The sequence below is a fragment of the Chiloscyllium plagiosum genome, chromosome 16, assembly GCF_004010195.1.
Source record: "Chiloscyllium plagiosum isolate BGI_BamShark_2017 chromosome 16, ASM401019v2, whole genome shotgun sequence".
Taxonomy (NCBI): domain Eukaryota; kingdom Metazoa; phylum Chordata; class Chondrichthyes; order Orectolobiformes; family Hemiscylliidae; genus Chiloscyllium; species Chiloscyllium plagiosum.
The window spans coordinates 48,685,647-48,699,702 of NC_057725.1; the positions used below are offsets into that span (position 1 = coordinate 48,685,647).

A 14,056-nucleotide genomic window follows, 5' to 3' on the forward strand; every position below is an offset into this window, starting at 1 on the left:
ACTCCTGGAACTGCTTCCCTGATAGCACCTTGAGTAGTGGTTCACCACCACATTTTCAAGGATAGTTAGAAATGAGCAATTCATCTCAGCAAATGTCCAAATTATTTGATAGATCAATATTATTAAACAGACAAGTTAGCTGATCTCATCTGAGAATAGAGAGAGAAATCTGCTGGGAGTTAAATTATTCCAGAAAATAAAAGTCATCACAAGTCATAAGGATATATTTGAGGAGAAAGTGAGGTCTGCAGATGCTGGAGATCAGAGCTGGAAATGTGTTGCTGGAAAAACGCAGCAGGTCAGGCAGCATCCAGGGAACAGGAGAACCGACGTTTCAGGCATAAGCCCTTCTGGCTTATGCCCGAAACGTCGATTCTCCTGTTCCCTGGATGCTGCCTGACCTGCTGCGCTTTTCCAGCAACACATTTCCAGCATAAGGATATATTTGACTTCCCACGATCAAAGCTGTAGTTGGTTAAACTTTAAAACATCTTTACAAGATACAGAAGAGATTACCAACTGTGTACAAGGCCTCCAACATAATCATAAACAGAGATTCAAACTGGAACCGTGTCTCACAGTGTGTTTAATGTAGTATTTTCTCAGTTTGTTTAACATGTTGCCTGCTGCCACTCTTCTGACAGTATGGCATTATTGACTTTCCACCTCCAACCTCTTTGATAATGCTGATTTCACCTTTTTAATGGAAGAAACACAAAATATAAGAAGGATATCACTCCAAAAAAACAAAATGCCTTAAGTTTTTCAATATCATCCTCATTAGAGTAATTTTGACCATTTTCTAACAAAAGTTTTCATAATACAATTAAACTATGTTTTTGACAGACAAATCTTCTGAGGCAATTCAATAAATTGATTGATAGTAAAGGTTAAAGATGATTGGTAAACCTCAACTTGTGAATTGAATAAATAATATTTTCTCCAGTTTCTAGTTAAACATTTAGTAAATTGTGAGGATAGGATAAGAATGACTATAAGAAACAGTATAGCAATTGTTTACACAATGTCATAAACAGCATCAAAGCTATTGCCAATACATCCATTTCTTAACATTTATAAGACACTACACTATAATTCATCTGTGGTATAAATGCTAAATTATTGCATTGGTATCTCCTTATTTCATTAAATAATCCTAAAATAATCTGAAGATGGATTCTAAATCATTACTTTATTCACAACATGACAACACTGCTGATTCACCACTTCTCAGCCCCCACAGTGTTGTTGTGATATACTTACACCTATAAATAAGTCAATTTATGCTTTAGATCTTGGTTTCTGATGTTTGTATGGGACCCATACAAATGTCACATTGAGAAACCTGCTGAACATCCCTGTAAATATTACCCCATTACCAGTGAGCCCCTATTATAGCATCTAAAAGATATGCCTACATTTTCCTGATTTGTCAGTAGAATAGCAGAGTATGTCATCCATTTTCCCAAAGGTATCCTATTAAAGTCATAGTGCATTTTCCTTGGGAATACTCAGAACAAACTTCCAGCAACCAATCTCCACCACTGTGACAGAGGAAGCTGGGAGGGCTGCAGCAGTTCAGAAGGTTGCAACAGTTAAAATAATCTGAAGCACAGTAGATCACTCTGCAAGAGAATGAAAGAGAGATCTGGATAGAAAAGATTGCTGATGTCATCTCCTCAACCACCGCTTTCCTGAAATGTTTGTCTGAAAAATGAAGATGCTACTATATTTCCTGCATCTGATTAAGGGAATTCTGCAGATGTCTGGTTGTCTCAGACAAATTCAGCAACTCCTTCAGAAATGTATCAGACAGCCTGTGGGAGAAGTAGAAATTTGGGGAAAGGGTAGCTATTCAATCTGATTAGTAACAGAATAGAATATGGACGTAAATTAGTTTTCAATAAATGCCTTTAGGTATTCTGATTACTTGGAAGGATCCTATTATTGCACAATAATATATTTTAATTTTTCAAGAATCACATATTTTTATTTCCTTTATTTTGGACTGTTGGCTAGAAATGGAAAATACTGCTTTCAACCAAGTGGACTGTGAGGTGGCTGCAGTTATTAAAATCACATTAAGTAGAGTACACTCAGCATTATATACAATGATGCGTTTTCCTTGACTAGTGAGAGCAAACCCAGCCAGAACACAGCTTGACAATAATGTTCTGATTGGTTCCGGACCAGTGGCCAGCTTGTGTGGGGCCAATGCAGCAGAAGTGACAGCATCAAAGCCTGCAAAATGAAAGAATCAAAAATGTCTCTGCGTCTCTCTCTCTCTCTCTCTCTATCATATGTGGAGGTCCCAGTCATAGCTAACTGACTTCTACTTACCTTCCTCTACAAATTCCCTTGTTGAAATGAAAAAGAGAAAATCAACATTAGAGAGTCTGAAAAGGACAAATTCTCATCCAGGAAGAGAAAGATGACATCTGTGTGCAAACAACCTTATTTCATCCATGAAGAAATGGAAGGAATTGGAAGAAACCAAAAGAAAACAACTAATCAATTGCTAGCATCCAGATTAATGCTATCAAACTGTATTTCCCTATTTTCATTTCCTTTTTCCACCCTTAATGATCATATCTTGTCTATCTATGTGTGCTTGTCTATATGAGAGAGAGGAGAAAGTGAGGTCTGCAGATGCTGGAGATCAGAGCTGAAAATGTGTTGCTGGAAAAGGTCAGGCAGCATCCAGGGAACAGGAGAATCGACGTTTCGGGCATAAGCCCCTCTTCAGGAAGGACTTCGTATATGAGAGAGAGAAAAAGTAAGAAGCAGTAGAGTTTAAGCTATAGAGATTTAAGTTAATAATTAATTTATACCATTGATTAAAGGCAATATTTTTGTAATAAACAGTTGTTTTCTTGTTAGGTATAGAGATCTAGTGGTTATTTTCTTTCAACCTAAGTTGAAAGTTAGATGAATTGGGGATTCTCGATTATTTGACGAAAGGTTTTCTGTGGAGTCCACAACTCACACAATGAAAGACGGATACATGATGTGTGGAACCTAGTGGTAGTGGCAAACCAGGACATCAATACAATCAAGATATGATGGAGAAGGTCTGGAGTGGTGGCAATGACTGCTTCCTTCTCTGAGAAGCATACTGGTTCAGATTTGTAAAGGCTTAATTGGAACCATTTAACTGGCCCTCTTTGTAAACTATTGAAAATGACCAGCACAAGTAGGTTGGATGAATTGAACACACAACACCACTCTCTATGACCATGACAGTGCACTGGCATCAATGTAGTTCATTCGAAATGCAGCTAATTGAGCTGATGGGCATTAACATAGAAGCAACATGGCAGCAAAAGAAGAGACTGAGGTTGTCCATTAGACTGGCATAATGACATTTAAATTACAGTGGAACAGATTACAAGACAGCTGACAGCATATGTTATAACATTTTTTGCTGCATGATAGTGCTTCCTGCATTAGGAATTCATTGTAATGTATGTGAACAATGGACAATGTAACTTTAAAGGACAAATCTCTATGATGAATTACTGCAATAAAACACATCCACAATACAATACAACATAGAATAGTGATCTTTGACTGTCTTTAAACATCTTACATTTGGCTTTCAAAATGTTAGTGCAGGCTTTCTGTTTTCTTCACAAACTCTCAAAACTGACATCCTTATAATGGGCACCCAGCTGACAGGAATTGTGTATGTGAGAAGAAGTCTTATTTTCATTCTCCATCTAAAATGGAGATCCCAACATCAGCAGGAATGGTTGTCCATTTTGAACAGGAGGCTCACAAAAAAGGTCAGCAGAAAATGGCACAGACACAAATATGGAGGAAAGTCAGATTTCTTCCCAAATGAATTGTGGCCATTTGTGCAACAAAGCATACCTCTGAACCTAGAGGGAAATCTGAGCTGAGGATTTGAATGTTTATTTTTCATGGCTGACTTTTATTGCACTTATGTATTGATTCATTTTTGTTTTCTGCATTTCCAGTGTTGATTAAATTTTTCAATATTTTGAATTAGACTGCTGCACTGGAGTGACTGCTTCCTACAAGAACGGTATGGAATTACCTGAGCAATCAGTAAGTATAAATCTCATTTCATGAGACAACACTAAGTATTTCCAGATTTTATGTAACTCCGTCATATTCCCTTGGCAACACCAACCTTCTCCCTGAACTGCATGACAAAGTGAAAGTAGAAAGAATCCAGAAGCTGGTATCCATTTTGAGAACAACAGATGAGACTTTAGTCTCATGGGCAGCCCAGAGAGATTGGATTTGTTATTTAAGATTCTCCTGTAAACCATACAGGAGAATTACATCCTATGAAATAATCACATTGCAGTCGTTTTTATGCATTCTTATTCACTCTTGGTTGTTTGTGGATTAAAAACGAAAGGCCTTAGGTAACATTCCTATGAACATTGATTGGGCCATAATATTGTCTCCACGTTGAGAATATCTTCCAGTATGCTGTGTGGCACTATAACTGTGCTAAATAGAACGCACTTCAAATAAATGTAGCAACTCAATTCTGGACATCCATGAGGTAAGGTGGGTCATCAACAGCAGCAGAATTGTACTCCAGCACAATCTCTACCCTCATGTCCTGGCTATCCCCCACTCAAACATTACCATCGAGCCAGGGGATCAACCCTTGTTCAATGGAAAGTGCAGGAGAGCATACCAGGAGAAGCACCAGGCATACGTAAAACTGAGGTGTTAATCAGATGAAGCTACAAAACAGGACTACTTGCATGCCAAACAGCATAAGCAACAAGTGATAGAGCCAAGCAATCCCACAGCCAGCAGATCAAATCTAAGTTCTGTAGTTCTACCAATCATGAATGGTGGTGGACAATTAAACAACTCACTGGAGGAGGAAGCTCCACAAATATCCCCATCCTCAATAATGGAAGAGCCCAGCACACCAGTGCAAAAGATAAGGATGATGCATTTGCAGCAATCTTGAGTCACAAGTGCCAAGTGGATGATCCATCTCAGCCTCTCTCAGTGGCTCCCAGCAAAACAGATACCAGTCTTCAGCCAATTTGATTCACTCCATTTTATATCGAGAAAATGGATACTGCAAAGACTGAGTCCTGACAACATTTTAGTAATTGTACTGAAGACTTGTACACTAGAACTTGCCAGTCCCTAGCCAAACTGCTCCAGTGCATAAAATCATACAGCAACGAAACAGACCCTTCATTCCAACCAGTCCATGCTGAACATAATCCCAAACTAAACAGGATCCACCTCCCTGCTCCTGGTCCATATCTTCCCTTTTCATTTATTTATCCAAATGTCTTATAAACATTGTAATTGTGCCCACATCCAACACCTCCCTCAGGAAGTTCATTCATTCACTGAGCACCCTATATGTAAAAAAATATTATATTGCCCAACAATGTGAAAAATTGCCAGGGTGTATCCTGTACACAGAAAATAGGACAAATCGAACCCAGGCATTTACAGCTAATTATCAGTCTACTCTCAATCATCAGTAAAGTGATGGAAGATGTCATCACTAGTGCTATCAAGCAACATCTGCTCTGCAATAACCTGCACAGTGACACACCTAGTTTTTGTTCTGCCAGGGCCACTCAGCTCCTGACCTCATTAAGACCTTGGCTCATACATGTGCAAAAGAGCTGAATTCCAGAGGTGAGGCAAGAGTGATAGCCGCATTCAACCAATTGTGGCATTAAGGTACCATACCAAAACGAGAATCAATGGATATTGGGGCAAACTCTTCACTGGTTAGAGTCATACCTGGCACACAGGAAGATGGTTGTGGTTTTTGGAGGTCAGTCATCTCAGCTGTAGGACATCTCTGCAGGAGTTCCTCAGGTTAGTGTCCAAGGCCCAACCATCTTCAGCTGTTTTATCAATTACCTGCCCTCCATCATTAGGTAGGAAGTGGGGATGTTTGCCAATTATTGCACATATTCAGTACCATTTACAACTCCTTTGTTACTGAGGCAGTCCATTTTCAAATGCAACAAGATTTGGACAATATCCAGGCTTGGGCTAACAAGTGGCAAGTAACATTTGCTCCGCACAAATGCCAGTAACATTTGCTCCACACAAATGAACTTCTCCAGTAAGAGACAATTTATCTACTGCCCTTGACATTCATTGGTGTTATCATCACTGAATCCCCTACCAGCAACATCTTTGGGTTTACCATTGACCAGGAATTTGACTGGACTTGCCACATAAACACAGTGGCCATGACAGCAGGTCAGAGGCTAGGTTTACTGCAGCAAGTAACTCATATCCTGGCTCCCCAAAGCCTGTCCACCATCTACAAGGCACAAGTCAAGAGTGTGATGGAAGTGGGGAGACACTAGAAGAACTGGGCAGTCACTATTTTGGTTGTTGCTGACACAACATTACCTTTATCACAGGCACTGATTTCATAGGGCTGCCTTAACTCATGGCAGAACCTATTAAGAACGAATCTGTTGAGATTATACATAATAGCATAAAATGTTTCAATGGACTGAGAAGAAATAGTGGCAAGCCAGCTAAGGAACATTCAACTAAATTCGACAAGATCAAAGGAGTGACTGTGTTACTATTAATCAGTATTGTGTTGCTGGACGGCCAGACCAAAGTCCAGCAGGTTGGCCAAGAACACATATTTTAGCATTTCACAATCATTGATTATTCACTTGTGTGTGACAAAAGATTAGCTATCCCTTTGTTTTGGGAAGACGTATGATTAAGAATAGGTTGGGTACAGTTAAGCATTAGCAGTCAGTGGTATGTTCGTCACAGGTCTTAAAAGATATTTAAAATGTCATTGTGAAATCTGTGATTATCAAGGATTGGCAGGTCTGGAAAATACATCTGCGTCACTGCAGACAGATTATAAGGTAAAACTCAGCAATGTTCACCAAAAGAAACTAATACTGAGAACAAGAATCAGCAGTACAACAGACTTGATTTCATTCAGTAGTTTTTAAATTGGTGTTGTTGAGACAGCAAAACATTTGATTAACAACTTGATACTGCAGAATTGTCAATGCCAGCAATAAAGATAGTAATGAGTCAGCAACCAGTTTTCACTAACATGACTGAGAGTGTGAGAAAATCTATTTCACTCATCAACAACTGCAGAAGATAATAAAGATGTCCAGTTTGAATAGCAAATCAAGGGAACTAAGCTGCATATGACTCCCTGGAGCCAGACCAATGTCCACAGATTCAAGACACGGTTAAGAAGAAGAAACTGGTGGTCTAAGCAAATAGAGTACTGCAAAAAAAAGTCTATCATTTCCAAATCAGGAAGCAGTTACCTGATCCAGAATCCAGGATGCTCTCAGTAAGAAAGTACTTTTCTCAGCATTACAGTTGCTTTGCAGAAAGGAAATTCAGAGCACTAATGATCTTCCAGATAATGAGCCAACAGCAACATCTTCCACACAAGATATTTGAGAATTCATAGATGCTGCAGCAAAGAAGTGAAATTACTTGGCATAATGTTTTCAAACTTAAAAGAGGCCTGAAAATAAGCTTTAGCAAATCTATTTCAGAATCAAAACAACACTAAATAACTTTGGATCTAAAGCTGTCACTGGCATGTCACAAATATTGTCTTGTGCCATGATTTAAAGCATGTCGTCCATGTAAACATCCAAAACAATAAAAAATTTTGCTAAGCACTAACCCTAACCTTATCGCAGAGGATAGCCGCTGTCAATAGCCCTCAAACAAAAGACACACTACTCTTCCAAGTATAAAGTTAAAAATCACACAACACCAGGTTATAGTCCAACGGGTTTAATTGGAAGCACACTAGCTTTCGGAGCGATGCTCCTTCATCAGGTCTTCCAAGTATGAAGAGGGTGTGATCTGAGAAATGTGTGAAACATCCAGACCATCTGAATTTGTAAAGTCAAAGACATGGGGGGAGGGGTAGCAGTAACTGTCATATCGTTATGTACATGATTGTATAACCGGTTCACCATGAGGTAAATGCTTTGAGGGAAATGAAGTATAAGACTCATGTTAAATGTTCATGTTCATGTTAGGTTGGCTCCATCTGGTGGAAGCAAGGTGTTCTATTTTGTTTTCAGAGGAAGTAGATATATCTGTACTAGTTCCCCAAGGTCCTGATAATTGTGTTTGATCAAATGTAGTTGCACTTATCACTACCATGCAATAAACCTTCATGATATCTAAGAACAGGGCTTTTCTGTGAATACTCTAAGATGGCATATCCTCTACCATTAATTATTATATAGACCCAAACAAAGCAAAGAAAAGGAGGACTGGTGGCAATGAATAACATCAAACAACTCTTTCCAGTACTGAATACCAATAGAGATAGCAAATATCATTAAGTACTAAGGTAGTTCTCTGGGAAGATATCACAATTACTTGATATATCAAGTTTATAAACGTAAAAGAGGAATATTTGTGACATGAAAATGAGCTTTACCAAATTTATTTCAGATTCATAAATGGCACTAACGAGCCAGGCATTTGTTACAAGTCTGCCACTGGCATACAACAGACAATGCAACTTGATGTGATTTAAACATACTTTTTCTGCAAACAAACAATATAATTTAAATGTTTGCTAAATAATTTAAAATCAGCTTGAATCTTGTGCCAAACTAAGGGTCATGAGAGCCATCGATTGTAAGATTTTCCTTTCAGTAGCCCATTATTGGCATCAAACACTATTATTCAGCTGAAACAAAGTTAGATGCAGCATTGAGTTCATTTTAATCTGTTCCAACAATGTACTTCAGCGGCAACCTCAAAAAGAGTTGTTCCTACTTACCAGTTTGGCATTTTTCCATTTCCCACAGCTATATCTTGTGGTTTCTACCAGTCAAGCTATAAATGGAATATAATTAGCTGTATTATCAGAGGTGATGTGAGAGTTCAAAGCTGTTGTGAATTCAAAGCAGAAAATGCTGGCAGTATTCATCAGGTCAGGAAGCAACAGAAGAGAGAAACAAACTTAATGTTCAAGTCCATGAAGTTGCATCAGAACCTAACCCTAACCCTAATTCTAACTCATCAGAAAAAAAATCACAACAGTAATAATTTCTCTAATATTTTCCACTTCAAATAATAGGGTCATTGATCTGAAATGTTATCTCCATAGCTTTTGCTTGATCCACTAAGTATTTCTGGAAATTTCTGCTTTATTTTAGACTTTAAGTATATGCAGTGTTCCATTTTGCAACTGGGAATTAGATTGGAATTTCCTCAAATCTTTGTAACGTACCACCATGTACAACAAGATAGGAGTTGTAAACTCTGAGGCAACAGTGGCTACCATGAACCCTCTTACCGAATAATGGCAGCTATCCTCACACTCTAACAGGTTCTTAAGTCCTCGAACCCTGTTAACTGAGTTTTCACTGATGTGTTGTGACAATTTTCAAGTCACTAAATGAGGTCAGAGTAGGGAAAAAGAATTTGGAAAGTAGATAAGAGGTAACTCTCACTTAGAATATTGATGTATATTTATGTTCCTTAAAGAATTGAAGTTTTGACCCTGGAAATGTTCAGTGAATGTGCTACTAATGTTGCTAATGATGCAAAGTTAATAATAACTGGTTGTTGATTTTAGGCAGAGATAAGGGAGGCTGTGGCAAGCATTGCCACTGAATCTAAAGAGGACATCCCGATATCTGATGTCTTGACGGATGAAATCAACAGACAGATCTCACCACCACGTCACCTCTCCATGGAGCAGAGTTCTCCGCTCAGAGGCAGTACTAGTCCCTCGGTAATTTCTGTCACTATGACCTATACAACATTTGGCCATTTGTGCATTCACATCCTTATGATTTAATTTATCAAATAGATATCAACCCTGTTAATTTAATAGTTAAACAGCATGTGTATTCAAATGTGCTAATGACAGAAAAAGAGGTGAGAGCCATATTGTGATGACAACATAAGGAGTCAGCAGAGAATATAAATAGGTTGAGTGAGTGGGCAAAAACCTGGCCGTTGGAGTTTGATGATAGTGAAATGTGAAGTCATGCACTTTGGTAGGAAAAATCAAAAGGCAAACTGTTATCTAAATGTAGAGAAATTCCAAAACAACAATTGCAAGGCAGAGTGATCTTATGCATGGGCATTCTTATGCATGAAACACAAAAGGTTTGCATAGCAAGTAATCAGTAAGGTAATGGAATTTTGGCCTTTATTGCTAGCGGCTTGGAGTTTAAAAATAGGGGAAAAAAATAAGGACTGCAGATGCTGGAGATCAGAGTTGAAGAGTGTGGTACTGGAAAAGCGCAGCCTGCCAGGCAGCAGCTAAGGAGCAGGAGAGTCGACTTTTCGAGCATAAGCTCTTCATCAGGAATCTGCACTTTCAATAGTTACCATTCAATTCTGCTAGTCCAAATGCCTGATACATGTTTCAGACTCTGTGCAACTAATTTCTGAAATCTTACCCCTACATCTCACATAAAAAATGTTATAGTGGGCAAAGTGACAGATTATGTATTGGGAACTAATAAATAATTGAATTCTACTTATTAATATTTGTGTCCATATTATTGGAAATGGATTTTATGGAATTTCTTAAACGATAATACATGCCAGCATTTCAAGAAAACTCTTGAAGGTAACAAGGTTGATGTCTGGGTGGTGTGATACATGACAAATCTTGCTTCATTGTTTTATCCTGAAAGATTATTCATTTCTTTCTCACCTTCTTCATCCAGCAGTTGAAGCCTATGCCAATGACTGCAATTTGCTAATGATATCACAGCTTGTGTCAATTAGAACTACACTTATTGCAGAAGAAGACAAATCATACATATAGTTTGCTGGCAAGTTGTCTCTGTTCCGATAAAGTCAAATTTCCTGCAGCCAGATTTGAATCAAAGAAAGAAAGCATGGCCTACCCTCATTGAATAGTCAGGCAATGTAGAGTGTGCAATTCCTACTGACATTAACACAGGGTGCCAGCTGACTTTTCAATGTTAATACGTTTAGTATTTGGATAGATTTAAGTCCAATTATTAGGAATGCCCTGCACAAGGGGATGCACTTATAAGAACTTTTGGCAATGGGTGAAGGTTGGGGATACGTGCAGTGAAATTTTGTTGAAAGACCTAACTCCTCTAAACATGTGATCATACACCATAAATAAATACAATTAGGCAGCACTCACATAGATAAAGTAGTGGGATTGATTAACAAATAATCACAAGCAACAATTACCCTTAATATATCTCTATATTTACTTCATTTCAGCAACCCTTAAGACCATTAACTGCTGTTCTTCAACCTTTCCATCCGCCTGTATGCGATTTCCCTATTTCCAGCCACAACCTATGCCAGGTAAGTGATTGGACATGGACCGTAAGCATTTGTGCCTGGGTAACTATCTCTGTTGAACTGCAAATATTTGGAAAGCAACCCATCAGGTAGATAAAATAGATTTGGCACTCTGACCTTCATTACGGGTGGTCTATAACTTGTTTCATTTCAGAATGTTTGATGTTTTCACTCAAAACAGCATTTTGCCTTGTGCTTACATGATTTAGATTGGATTCAGTCATGAAATAGATTTCCTGCCTATCCCAGTCAATCAGTTAGAAGGTAAATTCCCTGCCTGGTGTGTTATCAAACTCCATGAATTAGAATGCCCCAAATTCATGGAATGCGCTAATACAATTGATTGTGCAAGTGACACATGGTCACTGCTTTGGTATCTTTAAGGAGGAAAAATTAATTTGAGTTGTGTGCCTGATTGTTCTACATACTGAGACTCAGACGAGACAGGATGTTGATGTAGGAAAACTGGATCAATTTTAATGCCTTTCATAATCATAAACTGAATTATTAATTCATTTGCTCATTTTAATAGGGCCTATACTAAATAACCACATTTTTGTAGTCTTTAAATGCCTGTTAGTCCCATTGTTTTCTCTGCATACAAAGTGCAGGAATCTGTTGGTGTTAGTAGTCTCTGAGAAGAGTAACTGTCCCACAAGAACTTCAATGACACCAGAGAGCAGGTCCCATGCCGAATGATGTTAGATCTCAACATAACATTTATGTGTAATCACTACTTTCTACCTGTCATTCTGTATTTGCAACTTTAGTCAGGACTTTTCCATGAAATAGTTAGTTGAATTAAATTTACTTCAACTCTTTCTATTAAAGAAGAACACTAAGAAAACAGGCCAACTTGCAGTTGGCAAACATACATTTAAGTTTGAAAATTCTTCACACAATAAATGATTAAGAAGAAGGATAGGCTTCTTGATGGCATAGTGATGAGGGATGTAAGTTGCTTTTTTGTAGAATGAGTCCAAGATGAGTTCGAATTTGTATTTACATTTAAATGACATTAAAGATTCAACTAATTTGGATATCTTGAAACATTGTGATAATTTATTTTCCACTTATTGTATAGGTTTTGTATCAGCTGAAAGGTAATACACAGATGTTGGTCATAAATGGTACAAATCCTGGGCAACTGAAAGCAGTCCATGTCGTTCCTTCTGGTCAGCTGCTGGACAACAAATCCCAGTGCATCCAGTTCAGTTCTTTGGCTGGTTCAATGGAAAATACTGCAATCCATCCAGGTGAAGGTACAGTACATAATAAATAGAAATGACCTGAGTGCAGAGGAAGTTACCTTGTGCTGGGAAAAGTAATGTCAGTCAAACAAAAGGATCATTGTGCGTGCATTTGGGAGTGTGAAACTCTTAACCTCACTAATTTGATTGCTATTCATGATATTTGCCATTACGTGTACAACATTCTTCTCTGAACAATTGTTGGGCTGGATTTACCATTCAGTCATGGAGCAACCATACTGACTAATGATCTTAATAAAAGCTACCATTAAAGATCTCGTAACCTCTGTGGTGTGTTTTCCTCCCTTTCATGAAAACAGTTTGAATCTGGCACCAAAGAAAAAGGAATGTCTTGACTAAAAACAGCAACATTGTCAATTAAACAGGTCAGCAGATAGACACAATTGAAACATTTATGTAAAAAGAAACCAGAATTTTAAAAACACTTAATATCCTTCACTTTTTGTGAAAAATGAGATAACTATTGAACTTAAGCTGAAGCCAAATGATATAAACTGTAAGCTACACAATGTAAACAAACTCAATTAAAATGTAACCAAAATGCAGAAATTTTACATTTTACATATAAGAATGTGGAATTAAAAGTCTAATGATGACCATGAATCCATTGTCGATTGTCCGAAAAACCCATCTGGTTCACTAATGTTCTTCAGTGAAGGAAACTGCCATCCTTACCTGCGCTGGTTTACATGTGATTCCAGAGGCACAGCAATGTGGTTGACTCTTAACTGCCCTCTGGGCAATTAAGGATGAACAACAAATGCTGCTGATCCAACGATGCCCTCATCCCATGAATGAATAATAAAATATAAAATTAGCTTTTCAGAACTAATAATGGAATGTTCTGATAGATCATTCAGCCACTTCAAAACTCGGACACAATTATTGGAGATCTTATTTAGCATATGCTGGTGACAGATTAAGTAAAATGTCCACCAAGATCTCTCCCTGAAACACAATTGGCATGTTGATAGTCTAGCACTAATAGGATGCTATCATCAAGCCAAAAGAATGTTTTGCTTACCACACAGATGAGTAGTGGGATATACGAATTCCAATACCCGTGTGATATTAACTTTGTGGACCAACATCCCATAAGACCATAAGACATAGGAGCAGAAGTAAGGCCATTCAGCCCATCGAGTCCACTCCGCCATTCAATCATGGCTGATTGAACTCCACTTACCCGCATTCTCCCCGTAGCCCTTTATTCCTTGTGACATCAAGAATTTATTAATCTCTGCCTTGAAGACATTTAGCGTCCCAGCTTCCACTGCACTCTGCGGCAATGAATTCCACAGGCCCACCACTCTCTAGCTGAAGAAATGTCTCCGCATTTCTGTTCTGAATTTATCCCCTCTAATTCTAAGGCTGTGTCCACGGGTTCTAGTCTCCTCGCCTAACGGAAACAATTTCCTAGCATCCACCCTTTCCAAGCCATGTATTATCTTGTAAGTTTCTATTAG

General features: G+C 38.2%; 1 protein-coding gene across 1 annotated transcript in view; it reads left to right on the forward strand.

The window, feature by feature from the left end:
• Nucleotides 1–4,018: 4,018 nt before the first annotated feature.
• The window catches only part of LOC122557867 (protein lin-54 homolog), a 66,042-nt gene continuing 56,004 nt past the window's right edge, over nt 4,019–14,056 (forward strand). Inside the window, exons 1-4 of the mRNA XM_043706012.1 lie at nt 4,019–4,071; nt 9,593–9,751; nt 11,236–11,322; nt 12,404–12,581. Of these exons, the coding sequence (XP_043561947.1) occupies nt 4,051–4,071; nt 9,593–9,751; nt 11,236–11,322; nt 12,404–12,581 (445 nt within the window). The 5' untranslated portion in view covers nt 4,019–4,050. The remainder of the gene's footprint in view (nt 4,072–9,592; nt 9,752–11,235; nt 11,323–12,403; nt 12,582–14,056) is intronic.